Source organism: Somniosus microcephalus, chromosome 29 (genome assembly GCF_052327205.1).
Source record: "Somniosus microcephalus isolate GS21.2 chromosome 29, FLI_Smic_1.0, whole genome shotgun sequence".
NCBI classification, from domain to species: Eukaryota; Metazoa; Chordata; class Chondrichthyes; order Squaliformes; family Somniosidae; genus Somniosus; species Somniosus microcephalus.
The window spans coordinates 8396083-8420444 of NC_141015.1; the positions used below are offsets into that span (position 1 = coordinate 8396083).

At 47.8% G+C, this 24362-nt stretch overlaps 1 protein-coding gene across 2 annotated transcripts in view; it reads right to left on the reverse strand.

Annotated features, from left to right (window-relative positions):
• The window catches only part of tbrg1 (transforming growth factor beta regulator 1), a 76200-nt gene that overhangs the window by 22678 nt on the left and 29160 nt on the right, over positions 1–24362 (reverse strand). For both annotated transcript variants that reach the window (XM_085970132.1, XM_085970134.1), the window contains exons 8-13: positions 21383–21453; positions 20706–20947; positions 10463–10602; positions 7926–8072; positions 2907–3004; positions 2479–2589 (exon numbers count right to left, since the gene is read on the reverse strand). In XM_085970132.1, the coding sequence (XP_085826258.1) occupies positions 2479–2589; positions 2907–3004; positions 7926–8072; positions 10463–10602; positions 20706–20947; positions 21383–21453 (809 nt within the window). The remainder of the gene's footprint in view (positions 1–2478; positions 2590–2906; positions 3005–7925; positions 8073–10462; positions 10603–20705; positions 20948–21382; positions 21454–24362) is intronic.

Here is a 24362-nt window from a genome sequence, read left to right on the forward strand (position 1 = left end):
ATAAAAACTCCACAGGAAAAGTGATCCATCCGTGGCTAACTAAAGAAGTTAAGGATAGTATTAGATTAAAAGAAGAGGTTTATAATGTTGCGAAGAATAGTAGTAAGCCGGAGGATTGGGAGAGTCTTAGAAACCAGCAAAGGATGACCAAAAAATTTATTAAAAAGGGAGAAAATAGAATGAGGGTAAACTAGCAAGAAATATAAAAACAGATTGTAAGAGCTTCTACATGTATGTAAAAAGGAAGAGAGTAGCAAAAGTAAACGTTGGTCCCTTAGAGGCCGAGACAGGAGAAATTATAATGGGGAATAAGGAAATGGCAATTTTGTATCTGTCTTCACAGTAGACGACACAAAGCATACCAAAAATAGTGGGAATCAAGGGGCTAAGAGTGAGGAACTTAAAGTGATTAATATCAGTAGAGAAAAAGTACTAGAGAAACTAATGGGACTAAAAGCCGACAAATGCCCTGGGCCTGATGGCCTACATCCTAGGGTTCTAAAAGAGGTGGCTGCAGAGATAGTGGATGCATTGGTTATGATCTTCCAAAATTCTCTAGATTCTAGAACGGTCCCAACAGATTGGAAGGTAGCAAATGTAACCCCGCTATTCAAGAAAGGGGAAGAGCAAAAACAGGGAACTACAGGCCAGTTAGCCTAACATCAGTCGTCGGGAAAGTGCTGGAATCCATTATTAAGGAAGTAGTAACAGGGCACTTAGAAAATCATAATATAAGGCAGAGTCAACATGGTTTTATGAAAGGGAAATCAGGTTTAACCAATTTATTAGAGTTTTTTAAAGATGTAACTAGCAGGGTAGATAAAGGGGAACCAGTGGATGTAGTATATTTGGAGTTCCAAAAGACTTTCGATAAGGTGCCATATAAAAGGTTGCTATGCAAGACAAGGGCTCATGGGGTTGGCGGTAATATATTAGCTTGGATAGAGGATTGGTTAACATACAGAAAACAGAGAGTAGGGATAAACGGGTCATTTTTCGGGTGGCAGGCTGTAACGAGTGGGGTGCCACTGGGATCAGTGCTTGGGCCTCAGCTATTTACAATCTATATCAGCGACTTAGATGAAGGAACCGAATGCAATGTATCCAAGTTTGCTGACGATACAAAAATAGCTGGGAAAGTAAGCTGTGAAGAGGACACAAAGAGCCTGCAAAGGGATATAGATAGACTAAGTGAGTACTGGGCAATAAGGTGGCAGATGGAGTATAATGTGGGGAAATGTGAGGTTATTCACTTTGGTAGGAAGAATAGAAAAACAGAATCTTTTTTAAATGGTGAGAAACGATTAAATGTTGGTTTTCAGCGAGATTTGGGTGTCCTCGGACAGGAAACACAGAGTTGGCCTGCAGGTACAGCAAGCAATTAGGAAGGCAAATGGCATGTTGGCCTTTATTGCAAGTGGGTTGGCATACAAGAGTAAGGAAGTCTACTACAATTGTACAGGGCTTTGATGAGACCACACCTGGAGTACTGTGCACAGTTTTGGTCTCCTTATCTGAGAAAGGATATACTTGCCTTAGAGGCGGTGCAACGAAGGTTCACTAGATTGATCCCTTGGATAAGACGGCTGTCCTATGAGGAGAGAATGAGTAGATTGGGCCTATATTCTCTGGAGTTTAGAAGAATGGGAGGTGATCTCACTGAAACATACAAGATTCTGAAGGGGATTGACAGGGTAGATGCTGAGAGGTTGTTTCCCCTGGTTGGAGAGTCTAGAACTAGGGGTCATAGTCTCAGGATAAGGGGTCGGCCATTTAAGACTGAGATGAGGAGGTATTTCTTCACTCAGAGGGTTGTGAATCTTTGGAATTCTCTGCCCCAGAGGGCTGTGGATGCTGAGTCTTTGAGTATATTCAAGGCTGAGATCGATAGATTTTTGGACTCGAGGGGAATCGAGGGATATGGAGATCGGGCGGGAAAGTGGAGTTAAGGTCGAAGATCAGCCATGATCTTATTGAATGGCGGAGCAGGCTCGAGGGGCCGTATGGCCTACTCCTGCTTCTAATTTTTACGTTCTTATGTTCTAACTCGCACTAAGTCCCGTTCACCCATCACCCCTGTGCTTGCTGACCGACACTGGTTCCCGGTCCAGCAACACCTCGATTTCAAAATTTTCATCCTTGTTTCCATGGCCGCGCCCCTCCCTATCTCTGTAACCTCCTCCAGCCCTACAGCCTTCCGAGAACTCTGCGCCCCTCGAATTCCAGCCCCTTGCACATCCCCGATTTTCATTGCTCCACCATTGGCCCTGCTTTCAGCTGCCTAAGCACTCTCCCCCTTTAAGACACTCCTTAAAATCCACCTCTATGACCACGCTTTTGGTCACCTGTCTCCAATATCTCTTTATGTGGCTCGGTGTCAATTTGTGTCTGATAACCCTCCTGTGAAACACCTTGGGAAGCTTTACTACATTAAAGGCACTATATAAATGCAAGTTGTTGTTGTTCCTGTAACCTTACCATGCACATTTTCTGGCACCAGGGCAGCTCTGAATCAGGTTCTGAATGGTGGGGTGGGAGAAGCCAAAGAAATCTGCTCCAGATGGCTCTACATTCGTGAGTGGTTTTCCTCTGAGTGGAGAAAGAATAGCATAAAACACATTTAAAAATAAATCGTATCTCCAAAGTTCCTGGCATTACACAGATATGAGTCAAGGGACGAAGAGTTGAGTTTGTGTCCCTCATCGAAAGGTAGACGGTTCCCATCAGATAGCTTGCTGTTTCTCTGATGATCCTTCACATACTGTGCAGTTCAGTCACCCCAATATCCAGACTGGGCCCAATCATCGGTCTGACTACCTCTGACCTTCCTAACCTGTGTGGCTCACGGCCAACCCCATATGGAGCACTTAGCAACTGTACCACCCATAACAGTAAACCGCACTCACCGTGCCATGGCGATCGTTTCCAGCAGGCTGGCGTGACAGGCTGACGCAGAGGTGGCAACAAGGGCGTTCTGAGGGTCAACTTCAGGAGCAATCTCGAACTGTTAAACACAAACACTCACTCAGTCAATATCTTTCCTCCTTGCCATACTGAAAATTCTCACTGTGTTTCTAATATACACTAAGCTAGCGGGCGCTCCACATCACCAACTGTGGCTTCACTCGCTGGGCGAAACCAGTGTTCTACGCAGAGTGAACACACGGAAGGCTGCTGGACCGGATAGCATCCCTGGACGGGTACTCAAGGAATGTGCTGATCAGCTGGCTGATGTCTTCACCGCCATCTTCAATCTGTCATTGGCCCAGGCAGTAGTCCCTACATGCTTCAAGACCGCTACCATTATTCCTGTGCCAAAACAAACGGCTGTGACGTGCCTGAACGACTATCGACCTGTCGCACTCACACCCATCATAATGAAGTGTTGAGAGAGACTGGTCCTGGCTCACATCAAAGCTAGTGTTCCCGCCTCTCTTAACCAACACCAGTTTGCCTATCGTGCAAACAGATCAACGGAGGATGCAATCACAACTGCTCTACACTCGGCACTGAATCACCTAGATGGTAAAGAGACCTACATCAGAATGCTGTTCATAGACTACAGCTCAGCATTCAACACTATCGTCCCCAACAAGCTGCCCACCAAACTCCAAACTCTTGGCCTGAACACTTCCCTCTGCAACTGGACCCTGGACTTCCTAACAGACCCCAGTCTGTCAAATTAGGTAACCACACCTCCCCCCCCCCCCCCTGACCCTGAACACGGGGGCCCCACAAGGATGTGTGCTGAGCCCCCTCCTCTACTCCCTCTTCACCCACGACTGTGTGGCTGTTCATGGTTCCAACACCATCATCAAGTTTGCGGATGATACCACGGTAGTAGGCCAGATCACCAACAACGATGAGTCAGCCTACAGGGAGGAGGTCCAGCATCTCGTGAAGTGGTGCGCCGATAACAACCTGGCCCTTAACATCAAGAAAACCAAAGAAATCATTGTGGACTTCAGGAAGTCTAAAGGCGGAAGTCACACCCCCATCCACATCAATGGGGCTGTGGTGGAAAGGGTGGACAGCTTTAAGTTCCTCGGAGTCCACATCACGGAAGACCTCTCCTGGTCCCTCAATACCTCCTCTCTGGTGAAGAAGGCCCAGCAGCACCTATATTTCCTAAGGAGGCTGAAGGGATGTAACCTGTCACCCCTGATCCTCTCTAACTTTTACCGCTGCACAATAGAGAGCATCCTGACAAACTGTATCACAGTATGGTATGGCAGCTGTAGCTACTATGACCGGAAAGCCCTGCAGCGGGTAGTCAAAACTGCCCAACGCATTACCGGCACCCGGCTACCGACCATAGAGCACATATACCAGAAACACTGTCTACGGAGGTCACGGTCCATCATCAGAGACCCCACCCACCCCAGCCACAGTCTGTTCGCCCTCCTGCCATCTGGGAGACGCTACAGATGCATTCGCACCCGTACGACCAGATTTAGGAACAGCTTCTTTCCCAGGGCTGTCATCCTACTGAATTCCACAAATAAACTCTAAAGCCTGCACATCTGCCAATGCACTTTATTATGGTTATGTTTATGTTAATATATTACAAGCCAAATGTATGTTGAATGTTTAAATGTCTTAATCTAAATGTACACTCTCGGGAGCCGCAAGCCTACATTTCGTTGTACTGCACTTGTGCACTAACAATGACAATAAAAGTTGATTTAATTTGATTTGATTTGATTTGTGTAGGAATAATAAGTGAAAGCTGACACACCGCCTGCCATACCGTGCGACACACCGTGTACAATATGCTACTGTGATAACCCTCCTGTGAAACACCATGGGAAGGTCTGATCTCAGGACATTGCTCAAGGATTTAAAAAAATCTCTTTTTGAAAGTGTCTGCTTCTTTCTCACTTATCAATTCTATTTTGTGTTGTTCCTTTAATGATGTACTCAATATCTATCTCTGACTCCTTCAGTGCAGAGTACAAGCTGACAGCACTGTGCTCCCCCTCCAGCCCACTCCCAGCAGCACTGTGCTCCCCCTCCAGCCCAGTCCCAGCAGCACTGTGCTCCCCCTCCAGCCCACTCCCAGCAGCACTGTGCTCCCCCTCCAGCCCAGTCCCAGCAGCACTGTGCTCCCCCTCCAGCCCACTCCCAGCAGCACTGTGCTCCCCCTCCAGCCCACTCCCAGCAGCACTGTGCTCCCCCTCCAGCCCAGTCCCAGCAGCACTGTGCTCCCCCTCCAGCCCACTCCCAGCAGCACTGTGCTCCCCCTCCAGCCCAGTCCCAGCAGCACTGTGCTCCCCCTCCAGCCCACTCCCAGCAGCACTGTGCTCCCCCTCCAGCCCAGTCCCAGCAGCACTGTGCTCCCCCTCCAAGTGGTGAACCTGTGGAATTCTCTACCACAGAAGGCAGTTGAGGCCAATTCATTAAATATATTCAAGAAGGAGAGTGATATATTTCTTAAGGCTAAAGGGATATGGGGAGAAAGCAGGGACAGGGTACTGAATTTGGAGGATCAGCCATGATCTCATTAAATGGCGGAGCAGGCTCGAGGGGCTGAATGGGCTACTCCTGCTCCTATCTTCTACGTTTCTATGTTTCTATACCCAGCAGCACTCTGCTCCCCTCCAGCCCGCTCCCAGCAGCACTGTGCTCCCCCCCAGCCCAATCCCAGCAGCACTGTGCCCCCCCAGCCCACTCCCAGCAGCACTGTGCCCCCCGCCCACTCCCAGCAGCACTGTGCGCCCCCGCCCACTCCCAGCAACACTGTGCGCTCCCGCCCACTCCCAGCAGCACTGTGCTCCTTTGCAGCCCAGTCCCAGCAGCACTGTGCGCCCCAATAGCCCAGTCCCAGCAGCACTGTGCTCCCAATAGCCCAGTCCCAGCAGCACTGTGCTCCCAAATAGCCCAGTCCCAGCAGCACTGTGCTCCCCAATAGCCCAGTCCCAGCAGCACTGTGCTCCCCAATAGCCCAGTCCCAGCAGCACTGTGCTCCCCAATAGCCCAGTCCCAGCACTGTGCTCCCCAATAGCCCAGTCCCACCAGCACTGTGCTCCCCAATAGCCCAGTCCCAGCAGCACTGTGCTCCCCAATAGCCCAGTCCCAGCAGCACTGTGCTCCCCAATAGCCCAGTCCCAGCAGCACTGTGCTCCCCAATAGCCCAGTCCCAGCAGCACTGTGCTCCCCAATAGCCCAGTGCTCCCCAATAGCCCAGTCCCAGCAGCACTGTGCTCCCCAATAGCCCAGTCCCAGCAGCACTGTGCTCCCCAATAGTCCAGTCCCAGCAGCACTGTGCTCCCCAATAGTCCAGTCCCAGCAGCACTGTGCTCCCCAATAGTCCAGTCCCAGCAGCACTGTGCTCCCCAATAGTCCAGTCCCAGCAGCACTGTGCTCCCCAATAGCCCAGTCCCAGCAGCACTGTGCTCCCAAATAGCCCAGTCCCAGCAGCACTGTGCTCCCCAATAGCCCAGTCCCAGCAGCACTGTGCTCCCCAATAGCCCAGTCCCAGCATCACTATGCTCACCTGCAGTCGAGAGCTACATTCTTGTCGATCCCAGTCCACCTGTGGTCTCAGTGAGATGTAGTGCTGTGGACCCATGTCTCCATGGAACTGGATTGAGACTGTCCAAACTCAATTAATTTAGAGCCCTCACAGTTAACGGACAGAGGGCACCGTCGCCTCATCAGTCTGGGCTTGTCTTAAACCAGGTCCCAGCGTTGAGGGGACAGTTTCAAACGAAGGTGTCACCCACTGACCTGTTCCGACACTGTGACTATAAATGTTTTTGTCCTCAGTCAGCACACATGGTGAGAGGCAATGGGCAGACACGGTCCTGTAATCTCCTCAATAGTGCTGGTCATTATCAGCAGTGAAGATGAAAACTTGCATTTAATGTAAAGAAACATTCCAAGGTTTTTATTCAGAGGTGGGTTTTGAGGACGGTTTTATCAGCGGAGCGGTGTCGACATTGATGGAGGGAGTTGCATAGAGGTCAAAGTGGCAGGATGTTCTGCCATCAATGGTGGAGTGATGGGAGGGGGACAGGGTCAGGGGGCAGAGCGAGTGTAAGTGAACAAGGATGGTGAGAATGGACAGGGCTCGGTGTGGGACAAAGTACTTGTGGCAGAGTTTTGGATAATTAGAATTTATAGAGGGTGGAGGAAAGGGCCAGCAAGGTGAACACGAGAGCAGGCCAGTGCGGGGGTGAGAGAGGTTGAGGGTTTCTGCGGCAGCGGGGCTGAGGTAGGGGCGCAACGTGGCAATGTTGTGCACACGGAGTGGGCGGATTTGGGGATGGGGATGATGTAGATTTTAACGCTCAGCTCAAGGCCAAGAGGAGGCCATGAGGGCAAATAGTCTGATTCAGCCCAAGGGAGTGGCTGGGGAGGGGGTGAGCCATGGCAAGGGAGTTCACGGCAAGGAAGTGGGACTCGGGACCGGGGGTCGGGGCAGCAGTACAGGGCACCCGCACCACCAGTACAGGGCACCCGCACCACCAGTACAGGGCACCCGCACCACCAGTACAGGGCACCCGCACCACCAGTACAGGGCACCCGCACCAACAGTACAGGGCACCCGCACCAACAGTACAGGGCACCCGCACCAACAGTACAGGGCACCCGCACCAACAGTACAGGGCACCCGCACCAACAGTACAGGGCACCCGCCAATGTTCTCTTTAAGCTGTGCGGCCGCACAGTGCTCTGGAGCTCCTGCACAGCCGGCTCACCAGCTTTTAAATGGGAAAAACCGTGCATGCCAAGTAATTTGAATGGAATGGGCCGTGCATCCAAAAAAAATAAAAGGGAACATTGACACCCACATCGTTACAGGATATCCTGCAACAAAATGCAGATTCAAAACTTTAGGAAATATTTCACAAAAATGTAATCTGCATCATTGCGCAGCAATACCAATCGTGAAAAACTGTACGTTATGTTTTTTGAAATACCTGTGGTCCAGTTCCACCATCTTTGATCTGACAGGTGTACAGGCACTTGTGGTCGGGGTTCTTCATACTGGCGTAGATCCGGGTGCTGCAAAACCCCACGGGATAGATCGCCGTCTCATCACAGAAACCTGAGCGATCCGCAATGATCTAACATCCAAAAGTAGAGAGTTTAGTGTGTAATCAGTCATTCCCAATGCCAGCTCCACAGGGACAGGTGCGCACCACAAGAATGGACCCTGATTGGATAGCGGGCAGTCGATGACCCGTGCTACAAGCTACCATGGTAATGAGTCGCACGGTTGGGATCCCATCACCCGAGCACAGTCACCGTCGATTGTCACACTGCGCACTTCTTCAGCTGTGTAATTCCCGGTTGAGCAGAGTGCAAAATACTTCAAAGTGAAACGCGTGTGTTGAAACAAAACCAGCAGATTTCACCACCCCACCGCCCACCCCCCATTTCTCCTGCAGACACTCACTTTTAGCAGTTCCACACATACCATCAGCTTCCAGGTACCCCTCACACGTAAGCCAGGAAAATGTCAGAGCTATGAGAGAGCTAGGTATCAGCCGCGGCTCAGTGGCTAGCACTCTCACCTCCGAGTCAGAGGGTTGTGGGTTCAAGTCCCTCTCCAGACACTCCACTGCAGTACTGAGGGAGTGCTGCACTGTCAGAGGTGCCATCTTTCGGATGAGACGTTAAACTAAAGCCCGTCTGCTCTCTCAGGTGTACATAAAAGATCCCATGGCACTATTTCGAAGAAGAGCAGGGGAGTTCTCCCCGGTGTCTTGGCCAATATTTATCCCTCAACCAATATCGCTAAAAAACAGATTATCTGGTGATTATCACACTGCGGTTTGTGGGAGCTTGCTGTGTGCAAATTGGCTGCTGCTTTTCCTACATTACGACATTGACTACAATTCAAAAGTTCTTAATTGGCCAGAAAACACTTTGAGATGTCTTAAGACTGTGAAAGGCGCTAAATAAATGCAAGTCCTTTCTTTCTGTGTTATTCAAGCACAGAGGGTGGGCATCATAAGCAGACTCCAACAGCCTCATCAGACACCCATATATGGGCACTTACCAGCCGAGGGGTGGGGAAGGGAGTTGCTGGGTGGCAGTCAGGCGTAGGAACCCAGGCTGATTTTTGCTCCCTTCATAGTCCAGGGATTCTGAGGATAATTCTAGCTCCATGCCTAAAATCAGCGAACTCACTGGATCAACTTGCTTAGGAATCAGGGGTTCCCCAATACCCGTCTTCTCAGGTATTCCACCCCCTTCCTCTTTTTTGGGTCTTCAAGTGCCATCTAACATCACCTCGCAAAATCATGGCTGACCTGCGCCCCTGCTGGGCGTTAGGAAGCGGCTTACAGTGGGGGGAACCGTTACCCTCCTTCCCGACTGGTGACGGGTCCAGATCTCCATCCCAGTGACTCTGTGTAGAGTGCAGAACGATGCTGACTGGTCCATGCAGGCATAACCCCGAGTTAGAAGCTGCACTGCTCACTCTAAACACAATCAATTTAGACAGGGCTAAACAATAAACAAATATTTATTTAATAACCTTTCTACCTATTTTTGATGGAGTTTTGTGCTCATTAAGGTGAGGGATGTTAGTGCAGACAAATGGAACACTTTCTATTTCAGGCACCCAGTGTCAGCATCAAACACTCCCAGCACAGGTACAGCACGGGTTAGGTACAGAGTAAAGCTCCCTCTACACTGTCCCATCAAACACTCCCAGGGCAGGTACAGCACGGGTTAGGTACAGAGTAAAGCTCCCTCTACACTGTCCCATCAAACACTCCCAGCACAGGTACAGCACGGGTTAGGTACAGAGTAAAGCTCCCTCTACACTGTCCCATCAAACACTCCCAGGGCAGGTACAGCACGGGTTAGGTACAGAGTAAAGCTCCCTCTACACTGTCCCATCAAACACTCCCAGGGCAGGTACAGCACGGGTTAGATACAGAGTAAAGCTCCCTCTACACTGTCCCCATCAAACACTCCCAGGGCAGGTACAGCACGGGTTAGATACAGAGTAAAGCTCCCTCTACACTGTCCCATCAAACACTCCCAGGGCAGGTACAGCATGGGTTAGATACAGAGTAAAGCTCCCTCTACACTGTCCCATCATACACTCCCAGGGCAGGTACAGCATGGGTTAGATACAGGGTAAAGCTCCCTCTACACTGTCCCATCAAACACTCCCAGGGCAGGTGCAGCACGGGTTAGATACAGAGTAAAGCTCCCTCTACACTGTCCCATCAAACACTCCCAGGGCAGGTACAGCACGGGTTCGATACAGAGTAAAGCTCCCTCTACACTGTCCCATCAAACACTCCCAGGGCAGGTACAGCACGGGTTCGATAGTGAGATTTTATGATTCCTCATAGCAGCATGTGGCCTCTCAGAATGGGATTGCCAATTTATTGCCAAGTACACTCATCTTTAAGTTGCCATTGTGAAACCGAGGATTATCCTACAATGGTGGTGCTTTCTCTTGGAATCAAAGAGAATAAACAAGAATGCAAACCTCTCCCAAACTGTAAACAGTCAGTCCTCCAAGCACAATTGGAAAAATCGGCCTCCCACAGGGGTCCAGAGGGATTGGCTGGACCAGCCTCCGGGCGCTGCTGTCCCCAGCTCGCTTCTTCTTTGATACTTTTTTCGGACCTAGAATTAATTGCACGTTAGCGCTTCTACCAAACCACATTTATCAAGCACAAAATGCATACCTACAGCTTGTGAAGTGACTTGAGCAGTGTTAGTGCACAGCGCTAGAGCTGGATGGCACACTGGGATTGTCGGTACACGCTGGGAGCCACACGCAGGTCAAGATAGACTGGCAGTGTCCCTCGGGTTTGGTTAAGACAAAATGTCCGCAGCCAGATAGCAAAGGGTCTCGCACGGTTGGGTAGTTGTGTGCATGATGCTTCAGGAGCCCAGTCACACTGGAGAAAGCCTCAGTTCGCTTGTGGTTACATTTGATGTTGCGGATGAGGGGATGTGCCAGCTTCCAGGAAAGGGCTCGATTGCCCAGTGCCCCCAGCCGGAGATTGTACATTCCAACTGGTCCACTGGTCCACAGCTGCTCCATCCACGCAGACTGCGCCAGGGGGCATCTTCTTTTGTCTGCCGCTGACACGTTGCCAGGGAGGCTCGTTCTCCAGTGGGCAGGCCCAAAAGGCCTGCAGGAATCAAAGAGCTGATCAGAGAGAGCCAACATGGATTTCTAAAGGGCAAGTCATGTCTAACAAACCTCGTCAATTTTTTTGAGGTCACTAATGTGGTACATAAGGGAGTGTCGATGGATGTTATTTGTATGGATTTCCAGAAGGTATTCGATAAAGTTCCACATAAGAGACTGTTAGCAGAAATGAAAGTGCATGGAAATTGGAGGCAACCTTTTGACATGGGTAGGGAATTGGTTAGGAGATAGGACCAGAGAGTAGGGACAATGGGTGTGTACTCATTGACAGGATGTGACCAGTGGTATCCCCCAGGGATCTGTACTGGGGGCTCAGCTTTTCACTGTATTTATCCATGACTTGGATGAAGGAATAGGGAGCCGTATATCCAAGTTTGCTGACGACACTAAGTTAGGTGGAACAGTAAATAGTGTAGATGGGAGCAGAAAGTTGCAAAGGGACATTGATAGATTCAGTGAGTGGACATAACTGTGGCAGATGGAGTTCGATGTGGGAAACCATGAGGTCATCCACTCTGGACCCAAGAAAGATCGATCAGAATATTTTTTAAATGGCGAGAAGCTGGGAACTGTGGAGGAGCCGAGAGATTGAGGGGTCGAAGTAAAGAAATCACTAAAAGCTAGTGGACAAATACAAAAAATAATTTAAAATGCTAATGGAATGTTGGCCTTTATCTCGGAGGCTGGAATACAAAGGGGTGAAGTTATGTTGCCGCTGCACAGAGCTCTGGTTAGACCCCATCTGGACACTGGGTTCAGTTCTGGGCCCCGCCCCTCGGGCAGGATATATTGGCCTCGGAGGGGGAGCAGCGCAGATTCACCGGACTGATCCCGGGGCTAAAAGGGTTAAATTGTGAGGACAGGTTCCACAGACTGGGCTTGTATTCCCTCGAGTTTAGAAGATTAAGGGGTGATCTAATCGAGGTGTTTAAGGTGATTGAAGGAGTTGATGGGGTAGCGAGAGAGAAACTTTTTCCTCTGGTGGGGGGAGTCCAGAACAAGGGGGCAGAACCTTAAAATTAGAGCCAGGCCGTTCAGGGGTGATGTCAGGAAGCACTTCTTCACACACAGGGTGGTGGAAATCTGGAACTCTCTCCCCCAAAAAGCTAACAAGACTGAGAGGAGTCATTGAAAATTTCTTAACGGAGATGGATAGATTTTTGTTAGATAAGGGAATTAAGGGTTACAAAGTATTTACACCACAGAAACAGTCCATTCGGCCCAACAGGTCCGTGCCAGTGTTTATGCTCCACAGAAGTCTCCTCCCATCCCTCTTCATCTAACCCTATCAACATATCCTTCTATTCCTTTCTCCCTCATGTGTTTATCCAGCTTCCCCTTAAATGTATCTATGCTATTTGCCTCCTTGGTGTAGCGAGTTCCATATTCTAACCACCCTCTGGGTAAAGATGTTTCTCCTGAATTCCCTATTGGATTTATTAGTGACTATCTTATATTGACGGCCTCTAGTTCTGGTCTCGCCCACAAGTGGAAACATCTTCAACCCTATCAAAACCTTTCATAATCTTAAAAACCTCTGTCAGGTCACCCCCTCAGTCTTCTCTTTTCTACAGAAAACAGCCCCCACCTGTTCGATCTTTCCTGATAGATAGAACCTCAATTCTGGTATCATTATAGCAAATATTGTTTGCACCTTCCCCAGTGTCTCTATATCCTTTTTATAATAGGGAGACCAGAACTGTTCACAGAACTCCAAGTGTGGTCTAGCCAAGGTTCTCGGCTTTTCAATTCTATCCCTCTAGGAATGAACCCCAGTGCTTGGTTTGTTTTTTTATGGCCTTATTAACCTGCGTCGCTACTTTTAGTGACTTGTGTATCTGTACCCCCAGATCACTGCTCCTCTACCCCATTTAGACACATATTTTCCAAGGAATATATGGCCTCCTTATTCTTACCAAAATGTATTACCTCGCACTTATCTATACTGAAGTTCATTGGCCAATTACACGCCAATTCTACAAGTTTATTCATGTCTTCTGTATTTTGTCGCAGTTTTCCTCTGTATTAACTACACACCCTGCTCCCCCCCAATTTTTGAAATTGTACTTCCAATTCCCCGAGTCCAAATCATTTATTTAAATGGTGAACAACAGTGGTCCCAGCACCAATCCTTGTGGAACACCACTTCCCAAGTCACGGAACCAAGGCGGGTAATTGGAGTTAAGATACAGATCAGCCATGATCTAACTGAATGGCAGGACAGGCTTGAGGGGCTGAATGGCCTCCTCCTGTTCCTAATGGACGTAAACTCATGAGCTGTGGACGAGTGATATAAGATGCCAGCAGGCGAGTCGCTTTGCCAGCTGTCCCGCGCAGGCCGTTCAACAGCTTTATAATGGAAAAAAACGCGCATGCACGATAATTTGAATGGGCCACGCAGCCCATTAAAGGGGCCACGCACCCAAAAAAACTTAGCAGGAACATTGATCCTGGCCCTTGCACATTTGCAAGAGGTCGCAGTCTTGAGGATCTACTAACAGACCTGTCCCCATTTCTCCTCCATCTGGCAGCCTCTCACTTTCAGGCTCCCCATCAGATTTACGGTGTTGTTTTTCGATCTGGAGAAAACATGGAGTGCAGGGTGGAGCTGTATTTATAGTGCCTTTTGTGGAGTGGAGGTCAGCTCATGTTGGAGCTGTTAGTGTGGTCAGGTCCTGGAGGAACAGGATTGGTCATGTTGGGGAAGCCAGCCAGCTGTTGGAAGGCAGTCCAGACACTGGCCTAGTCTGGTGCCAGGTTGAGAATCTACCCATCGCAAATGCGTGTGGGAGAAGTGCCACATTGCGACGAGGATCGACAGATCCTGTGGTATTTTCAGAGACTTTCCAGGCTGATAGTGTTGCTGTTATTATGGGGTGCTCCTGGATCGCTCTTGGCCTTCTCAGCTGAACTACAAAGGGCAGGCTGTGTAGAAGGTTGATTGGAGGTACTGGTCTCCATGCCCAGCAGGGGCTGAATTTCAGGCCATAATTCTCTAAAGTTGGGCTGCCCAGTAGTAATGGCTGGGACAGAGGAAGCCAGAATCTCCTTCATGTGCGAGTTCCACCTCGAGACCCAGACAACATATTTGTGGGTCTTTTCTGCTCTTGTTACTCTAAATATTTCAGCTGTCATAGTTTTGATTACTCGCAGAGAGGAGTCGCAGCTCACTACAGCCCTGAGGGCATCTTCACTGGCTCAGATAGCGAAGTAAGTTTTGATAGTGTGCCCAGGATAAGAAACAGAAACAACTTTCTTTAGCTACAGGATCTATCCTGTGCCTACAGGAGTCTTTCCGTGTCCTCCAAGAAGTGGCAGAATATCATCACACCAGACCTGGTTTTTGGCTTTAATTGCCAATTAAATTTATTGAACAATAGGTGAACACATGAATAAATCACAGCAATATATAATGCATATATTTAAAGTAGATGTTAAACCATGCTAATTCCTCAAAAAGGAAAATAATAAATGGTTTTCAATCTATATATTAAACTGTATATTTTTTTAAATTATCGTTAGTATACACAATTATTCTTTTTTTCTTTGATTCTTGCCAACTGCGGGAGCTTATTGTCCTGACCGGAGCTTTGTGAAAGTTCGAGACCAACTTGAACAGTCCAAGCTAATTCAGAACCACCCAAAACAGTTGTTGTGGATTTGAATTACTGTCAGCTGAATTCAAAAGGAGCTGTCAATCATACACATAACAAGTTACGCAGTTACTCGTCTTTGAAAATCCAGGCACTGACTCAGTACCTCCTGTAACAGCATGTGACTGACGGCAGGTCCAGACCTCCGTCCCAGTGACTCAGTGTGTAGAACGCGAATATCCATACAGAACAATGCTGGCTGACCCATGCAGGTATAACCCCGAGCTAGAAGCTGTTTAATGCACTACCCACCCCAAACGCAATCAATTTAGATTGGGCTGAACAATAAACAAAAATATTTCTTTATTAAACTTTCTACCTTTTTTATGGAGTTTTGTGCTGTTACGGTGAGGGATGTTAGTGCAGACAAGTGGAACACTTTCTCATTTCAGGGACCCAGTGTCAGTATCAAACACTCCCAGGGCAGGTACAGCACGGGTTAGATACAGAGTAAAGCTCCCTCTACACTGTCCCATCAAACACTCCCAGGGCAGGTACAGCACGGGTTAGATACAGAGTAAAGCTCCCTCCACACTGTCCCATCAAACACTCCCAGGGCAGGTACAGCACGGGTTAGATACAGAGTAAAGCTCCCTCCACACTGTCCCATCAAACACTCCCAGGGCAGGTACAGCACAGGTTAGATACAGAGTAAAGCTCCCTCCAGACTGTCCCATCAAACACTCCCAGGGCAGGTACAGCACAGGTTAGATACAGAGTAAAGCTCCCTCTACACTGTCCCATCAAACACTCCCAGGGCAGGTACAGCACGGGTTAGATACAGAGTAAAGCTCCCTCCACACTGTCCCATCAAACACTCCCAGGGCAGGTACAGCACGGGTTAGATACAGAGTAAAGCTCCCTCTACACTGCCCCATCAAACACTCCCGGGGCAGGTACAGCACGGGTTAGCTACAGAGTAAAGCTCCCTCTACACTGTCCCATCAAACACTCCCAGGGCAGGTACAGCACGGGTTAGGTACAGAGTAAATTGCACAGTTATTTGTGTTACAATTATATTGCTTGGCTCCTCTTTCAAGCTATCTGCTCAGAGACCAAAACTACTAGGAGTACTTGAAAAATTATATTGTGTTTTGTCAGGACATGGATCTGGATTTGAACTCCTTATATATTGTGACTCAATTAAAGCAACGGGCCAGAAATTCGGGTCCCCGCGGGTGAGTACGCGCTGTGTACTCACCCGTAACGGAAGTGCCGGTTTCGCGCATGCACTGCGCATGGAAACCGGAACTTCCGTTCCCTTGAAGGGGTTCGGAGGTCAAACGCGTGCGCCGGAGAGGCAACGCATAGACCTGGAACTTCCGATGTTTTTATAGGTTTCTCCATGCGGGTAAGTTCCTAGCAGCGGCGTGTGGAAAAAGCAGTCGCAAGGCCTGCTTTTAACAAGGTAAGGGGTTAATTAAGTAAAATTAAAACATTTTTTTTTCCCCACAGGTTCATCATTTTAAAATACTTTAAAGACAGGTAAGTTTATTTTTAGCCCCGTTAAAACCTTTAATTTTTTCAAAAATTTAAATTTTTGTTTAAAATAGTTAATTTATGTAATTTATATATAGTTATTTTTAAAATGTGATGTTTTTTAAAAAATTTATTTGAAGTTTTACTTCGGCTTTCTGTCAAATCTATGAATAGAGATTCCTTGCTCCGATTGGCTCCCCATGGCCCACGTGATCTCAGGGGACGCTACGAACTAACTGCGCCCCTGGGATACACAAGCACTGTGCACCGGCAGCTGGAGCAGGCCCAGGATCGGAATCCCACGCGGGCCCACCGCACAACAGCCGGCGCGGTAGGTAAGTGCAGGTCGGGGGCTTAAATACCAAGCTAAAACAAGACAAAAACGCTTAATGTTTGTCAACACCGGACTGGCAGAATGTGAAGCAAGTAGAGGAGACAGGGAGTACATTCCCTTTTGTTGTACCAAGAGTGAAATGGGAAGGTTGTTCCAGGTAAGCCAAGGACACCATTAGCAAACACCCTCTGACAACAGAATACAGTCCTACTCAGGTCCCCTCCCTCGCCTCTTTTTCCAGTACATTGACGACTGCATTGGTGCCGCTTCCTGCTCTTGCACCTAACTGGAAATTTCATTCACTTTGCTTCAAATTTCCAGCCCTCCCTCGCTTTCACATGGTCCATCTCCGACTCTTCCCTTCCATGACTTCTCTATCTCCATTTCTGGCGATAGGCTATAGACTAATATCCACTATAAGCCCACTGACTCCCTCAGCTACCTTGATTACACTTCCTCCCACCCCGCTTCCTGTAAGGACTCTATTGCATTCTCCCAGTTTCTCCGTCTTCATCGCATCTGTTCCGACGATGCCACCTTCCACACCAGTGCTTTCGATAGGTCTGCCTTTTTCCTAGGATTCCCCTCCACCCTGGTCGACATGGCCCTCGACCGTGTCTGTCCCATTTCCTGCACTTCTGCCCTCACCCCTTCCCCTCCCTCCCAGAGCCACGACAGGGTTCACCTTGTCCTCACATTCCACTCTATCAGCCTCCATATTCAACAGATCATCCTCCGCCATTTCCACCCACCTCCAGCGCCAAACACTCTTCCCCACCCCTCCCCTTTCGGCATTCCGAAGGGACCCTTCCCTCCGGACATCCTGGTCCAGTTTAATCACCCCCAACACCCGCTCCCCGTCCCACGGCACCTTCCCGTGCAAGCACAGGAGATACAACACCTGCCCTTTCACCTCCCCCCTTCCCACTGTCCAGGGCCCCAAACACTCCTTCCAGGTGAAACAGCGATTTACTTGTACTTCTTTCAATTTAGTATACTGTATTCACTGCTCATGATGTGGTCTCCTCTACATTGGGGAAACCAAATGCAGGTTGAGTGATCACTTTGTTGAAAACCTCCGTTCAGTCCACAAGCGTAACCCCGAGCTTCCGGTTGCCTGTCATTTTAATTTTCCACCCACTCCCACTCTGACCTCTGTCCTGGCCCTTCTAAACTTTTTCAATGAACAGTACCTCGTCTTTTGATTAGGCACTTTACAGCCTTCTGGACTCAACATTGAGTTGGATTGGTGTTGTTTGCTTGGGAGCACGGTTACATTCAGTACCGAGATGTGCCATTTAGCTGCCCATGGCTAGGGTCCTGTGAGTTCCGTGAGTGTTTCCTCAAATAGAAGGTAAACCTCCTCTAAACTATGCCATCTAGGAAATCAGCCAGGTGGGAAATACCTGCCCTAAACCCCAAGTGGTGACCCAAACGATGACGCACCTCCGCCCCTCCTTCGTTACCCAAAGATGTGGCCTCCCAGCCTCGGCTGCAAGCTTGCCTCAGGAAAGAGGTGAGTGTGGAACGACTGTTGCTTTCATGCCAACTGTAGGTGGCTTGCTTCACTGTAGGAGGCAGCGCGTGCGTCTTGGATTTCCGCTGTTTTGGGGGATTTGCGCATGTGTAAAGGCCTCCGGTCTTTACGCTTGTAAAAAGCACACGTAAGTATTTATTTTTATAGGTAAGTGGTGTTTTAGTGCAATTCAGAATTTTTTTTTTTCCCCCACAGGTTTATTATTTTAAAGAATCTACAATAAGGTAAGTTTAGTTTTAGACCCTTTTTTATTAAAAATTTATTTTTTTCAAAAAAAAAATTGTTTAAATTATTTTTTTAAACTTATTTATACTTAATTTAATGATTGGGATGTTTTTTAAAATTTTATTTAAAGTTTAAGTAGTGTTTAGGGGTACAGTACTTTTCATGAGTTTGACAGTTCTTACTCTCAAACTTATGAATGAAGTTTCCCCTCCCCTGATTGGCTGAACAGTGCTCACCTGATCCCAGCCGGCACATCGCACTAACTACGCCGCTGGGTCAGGTTAGCACAGCGCGCCGACATCAGAACCGGGCCACTGACAGGAAATCCACTGCGGGCCAGGTTTCAGATGTCGGATAGCAAAATACTGCAGATGTTGGAAATCCGAAATAACAACAGAAAATGCTGGAAAAACTCAGCAAGTCAGGCAACATCCGTGGAGAGAAATTTGAGTTGACGTTTCGGGTTTGACCCTTCTTCAAAACTGGAGAGAAAAGGAACTAGATCGAAGGCAGGGCTGCGATTGGACAAAAGAATAAAAGAACCAAAAGAAGTAAAAGAGATAGAAGCTAGACGAGATGGTAATAGGCTGTGATTAGGTGTAAAGTGTACTGGCAGGGCAAAAGATAGCTGCCAGGTGTGAGAGAGAAACAAAAGGAAAGGGGGGGGGAAAGGAAAGGAGTGGAAAAATATAAGTGAAAAAGTGAAAATGAAATAGGGGCCGAGGTTATGATCTGAAATTGTTGAACTCGATATTGAGACCGGAAGGCTGCAGACTGCCTAATCGGAAGATGAGGTGCTGTTCCTCGAGGAAGCTCAACGTAAACTCGAGGAACAGCACCTCATCTTCCGATTAGGCAGTCTGCAGCCTTCCGGTCTCAATATCGAGTTCAACAATTTCAGATCATAACCTCGGCCCCTATTTCATTTTCACTTATATTTTTCCACTCCTTTCCTTTCCTTTCCCCCCCCCTTTCCTTTTGTTTCTCTCTCACACATGGCAGCTATCTTTTGCCCTGCCAGTACACTTTACACCTAATCACAGCCTATTACCATCTCGTCTAGCTTCTATCTCTTTTACTTCTTTTGGTTCTTTTATTCTTTTGTCCGATCGCAGCCCTGCCTTCGATCTAGTTCCTTTTCTCTCCAGTTTTGAAGAAGGGTCAAACCCGAAACGTCAACTCAAATTTCTCTCCACGGATGTTGCCTGACTTGCTGAGTTTTTCCAGCATTTTCTGTTGTTATTTCAGATGTCGGCACGTCGGGTAAGTGCACATCGGGGGCTTGCACGCGCGGCAAGCCCCCGACACCAAGTTCTGGGCCAATATTAATTAAAAATCAAAGCTTGCCCAATGAATACACTGCCCGCTGCACTACTGAGCCATTCAGACCAAGAAGGTCCCAAATACTGTGGTGTGTAAGCTGAACTCAGACAGCACAGCATCTGGGGTGCTACAAGTGGTTTCAACACCCATGTAAAGAGCAAGCTCCCGATTACTACCCAGTGAGTCCTGCCGGAAAGCCTGCATGTCAGGTCAAGACTGGCTGTGACGGCCCCCAAGGTAAAATAGCCTGCTGAGACCCACTGTCCAGCCTCATGAATAAAGAATGGCAACTTGTGCAAGTTCCAGAAGGCTAGCAACATCAGTGTTCAGAGCACGAGAAAACTTGGGGGGGGGGGGGGGTGGGGGAGCGGAAACAGCATTCTTTTGGATAAGTCAAATGAAATACGTCTGCAACTTTGCTTTCAAAATAGTTTACAACAGAATCTCAATTATCGACCATAATAGGACCTGCCCTCTGGCCCAAAGCGAAGACTGGGGGAACAGAGAGGCTCCACTGGAGCAATCAGCGGCTCGCTGAGAGCACGGTGGCTCTCCTCACATTTTGTTCCAAATCTATTTTTGAGTTATTCTACAGCTGACAAAAGATTTAAAGCCTCCTCTGACTGATCCTTCTGTCCTTCTCCTCCACAATCTCGGTCTTTGAATCCCAACCTCCCACCTCAAGTCTCGACCCTGCTGCCCTGCACCCGAGACAATATCTCCCTCCGTGTCTGTTCCGTCTCTAACAATAGCAGGGTGTGCAGAGCAGTGCCAGGACAGGCAAAACAATAGTTTTAGTTAAAGGGCTGCTAAAAGAATCTGCACTCCATGCTCAGTGAGGTGAAATGATCTGTACTGACGCCGGACGCTCAGGCGGAAGTGAACAATTGTACAGTCAGCAGCAGATACATCAAACACGTGCTCTGCTTTCTGACACCAACTCGTGAATGCACCACTGTGCATCAACCAAGTACACTGGTCACTCCCGCAGTGCATACAGGAGACCCAAAGGCTTACCATCATCTTTGCCATTATCTTTTCCTTTGTCTCTCTTGTCTTTCTTTGACTTTTTCCCCACTGCCTCCTCTCCTACTGAAGTACTGGTAACTGGTGTCGTGGGGAGGCTCGCCACTCCTGATACTTGGCTGGTTCCGCCAGGGACACTGTACACGGGAGGGGTAAGCACGGTGCTGGTGGGTCCTGCAAGCTCAGTCCCATCAGTTAAGCTCTGGTGCTGCAATAGCCTCTTTAATAGGAACCTACGGTGTATTTAAAGAGAGAGGGACAACATCATGACTAGAAACATCCTTTTTACGTACCAGTAATTAAACCAAATTAGATTTTATGAAATAAAGAGGTAAAGAATGGAAAATTACAAAATTCTGCTAATTGCAAAAATATATTTTTTAGCAAAATCTGTTGACAGATTTTCAGCTTCCAATATGAATATTTTCTTTGGTGAATTAATAAGTGTAAATATTTTTTTAAATTCTAAATGCTTCAATAAAACAATTTTACAGCACAAAAGCTGTAACTCATGTAAATTTTCAATGATTATCACCCAGTTTTGGGTCAGTGCTGAGCGCAACAATGTTAGACCTTAATTTAGACTGCACAATGGATAACCAGTCAGCCACGGGACTAGGCAACTAAAGTACAAAGCATAAACATCAGCATGTGAAAATATTCCTTACCGTCTTTCCGCTTTGGTTCGGACGAATTTCTGCTCTATGTAAGCAATTTCATCACAGAGAGCTGCATTCTCCTGAAATACAGTCATTGTACCCATAAACAGGCAGATAAAGAAAGAAAGGTCACCTTATTCCTTACTTAACTCAGAAACATGCACTCCGTACGGCCCTCTCTACTCGCTCTCAGCAGAATGTATAAAATATATATTCTACAACATGCTCTACCTAAAGCAGCAGCTAAAGTGCTTAATAGAACCTCAGTAACTTATGTTTTGGGGCTTGTACAGAATCTAGTTTCTCAGGTTCAGCGTCACCTGTCACTCCTGTAAGTAGACCTCGTGTTCCCCATCATCTGGAGTGCACCTATTCTGTCCAATATCTCAGTAAATGTGACAAGTACCGCCACATAATTCTCCTCTCTGCGCAAGCGGACTCGATGCACATACTTAGCTGACCAAGGCTTAGGCCCTGAACCAATAAATGGTTGAATTTACACAAGGCAGGTGAATGAGCTGTACAACAGTGAAATATACATTGTTCTCTTCTATACATAAAATAATAAAGTCACCACTCATTTTCATTTTAAACACAACAACTTGCATTTATATAGCACATTTAATGTAGTACAGGAAACTTTGTGCTATCCGGAGGCGAACCATCCGGCAAGCTGGAGCCACCGGCAAAAATCAGGAGCCGTTTTTATTCTTTTCGTTTCTTTTCTTTGCTTTTTTTTCCCCCCAGTCAAGCTCTGAAAGGTCTGTAGCTATAGCAACAGCTTCAGCTACAGAGGCTTGCAGCTGCTCCCGACTGTTTAGAAGCTGTTGCTAAGCAAGAGTGTTTGTTGTCAGATACGGAGATGAAAGTCTCTGTATCTTTCAACATTAACTCTGGAGTGTCCGGCAGTTTTGAGGGAACGGCAGCAGCTCGGTCCCGTCGGTGCCGGATAGCACAAAGTTTCCTGTACAATGCCCCAAGGCACTTCACAGGAGCGTTATCAGACAAAAATACAGACATTAAATACTGTCTTCTGTAGAAATGGCCACTGTTTGAAATCTAGCTCAACGATCCTGCTGGCTGGCCTGAACTCCAAGCCCTCAGGCTGCAGCCGCACAAGTCCATCACTGACCACAGACTGACCCTTCAACTACCATATAATGAGCTATCTGTGGAAAAGTGACCTTGTCCCCTTCTGAAAGATCGCAAACACAGCTGGGAATTAAACCCGCTGCCCTGGGCTGGGCACACTCCTTTGATCTGTGTTAAGGTGGCTTGGGACCATCCAAACACAAACCCCACTTCCAGTAGACCATGGGAACATCTCACAGTCTGACTGTCAGTAACCAGTGTGTCAAACTGGGTAAATTGAATAGAACACCTTAAGCACCAAGGCTTCTGAAGGACAATGCATTTGAAAAGACCCCTTTAGAATCCTACACTGCATGTAAATTACCTCCAGCTTGCAGAGAATAACTAGCCATGATCAATCTTATCCCCATGTGACCCATTTTAGAATCATAGAATCACAGAAGCAGGCTATTCGGCCCATCGTGCCTGTGCCAGTTCTTTGAACGAACCATCCAATGAGTCCCACTCCCTTCTCTTTCCCCATAACCCTGTAAATTTTACATGCTGATTCTAGCCATACAAAATACAATTAACATAGAAACATAGAAGATAGGAGCAGGAGTAGGCCATTCGGCCCCTCGAGCCTGCTCCGCCATTCAATGCGATCATGGCTGATCATCAAAATTCAGTACACTGTCCCTGCTTTCTCCCCATATCCCTTGATCCCTTTAGCTTTAAGAAATATATCCAACTCCTTCTTGAATATATTTAATGAATTGGCCTCCACTGCCTTCTGTGGTAGAGAATTCCACAGGTTCACCACTCTCTGGGTGAAGAAATTCCTCCTCATCTCAGTCCTAAATGGCCGACCCCTTATCCTTAGACTGTGACCCCTGGTTCTGGATTCCCCGACCATCGGGAACATCCTTCCTGCATCTAGTCTGTCCAGTCCTGTCAGAATTTTATAAGTTTCAATGAGATCCCCTCTCATTCTTCTAAACTCCAGCGAGTACAAGCCCAATCGACCCAATCTCTCCTCATACGTCATTCCTGCCATCCCAGGTATCAGCCTGGTGAATCTTCGCTGAACTCCTTCCATGGCAAGAACATCCTTCCTCAGATAAGGCGACCAAAACTGCACACAATACTCAAGGTGTGGTCTCACCAAGGCGCTGTACAACTGCAGCAAGACATCCTTGTTCCTGTACTCAAACCCTCTCGCTACGAAGGCCAACATACCATTTGCCTTCTTAACCGCCTGCTGCATCTGCATGCTTACCTTCAGCGACTGGTGCACAAGGACACCCAGGTCTCATTGCACTTCCCCTTCTCCCAATCTATTGCCATTCAGATAATAATCTGCCTTCCTGTTTTTGCCACAAAGTGGATAACCTCACATTTATCCACATTACATTGCATCTGCCATGCTTCTGCCCAATCACCCAACCTGTCCAAATCATCCTGGAGTTTCTCGGCATTCTCCTCACAGCACACACGCCCACCCAGCTTTGTGTCGTCTGCAAATTTGGATATATTACATCTAGTTCCCTTGTCTAGATCATTAATATATATTGTGAATAGCTGGGGTCCAAGGACAGATCCCTGCGGTACCCCACTAGTCGCTGCCTGCCACTCGGAAAAAGACCCGTTTATTCCAACTCTTTGCTTTCTGTCTGCCAACCAGTTCTCTATCCAAGTCAATACCTTGCCCCCAATCCCATGTGCCTTAACTTTACACGCTAATCTCTTATGCAGGACTTTATCGAAAGCCTTCTGAAAGTCCAAATACACCACATCCACTGGTTCTCCCTTATCTATTTTACCAGTTGCATCCTCAAAAAATTCCAGTAGATTAGTCAAGCACGATTTACCTTTTGTAAATCCATGTTGACTTTGTCCGATCCTGTCACTGTTTTCC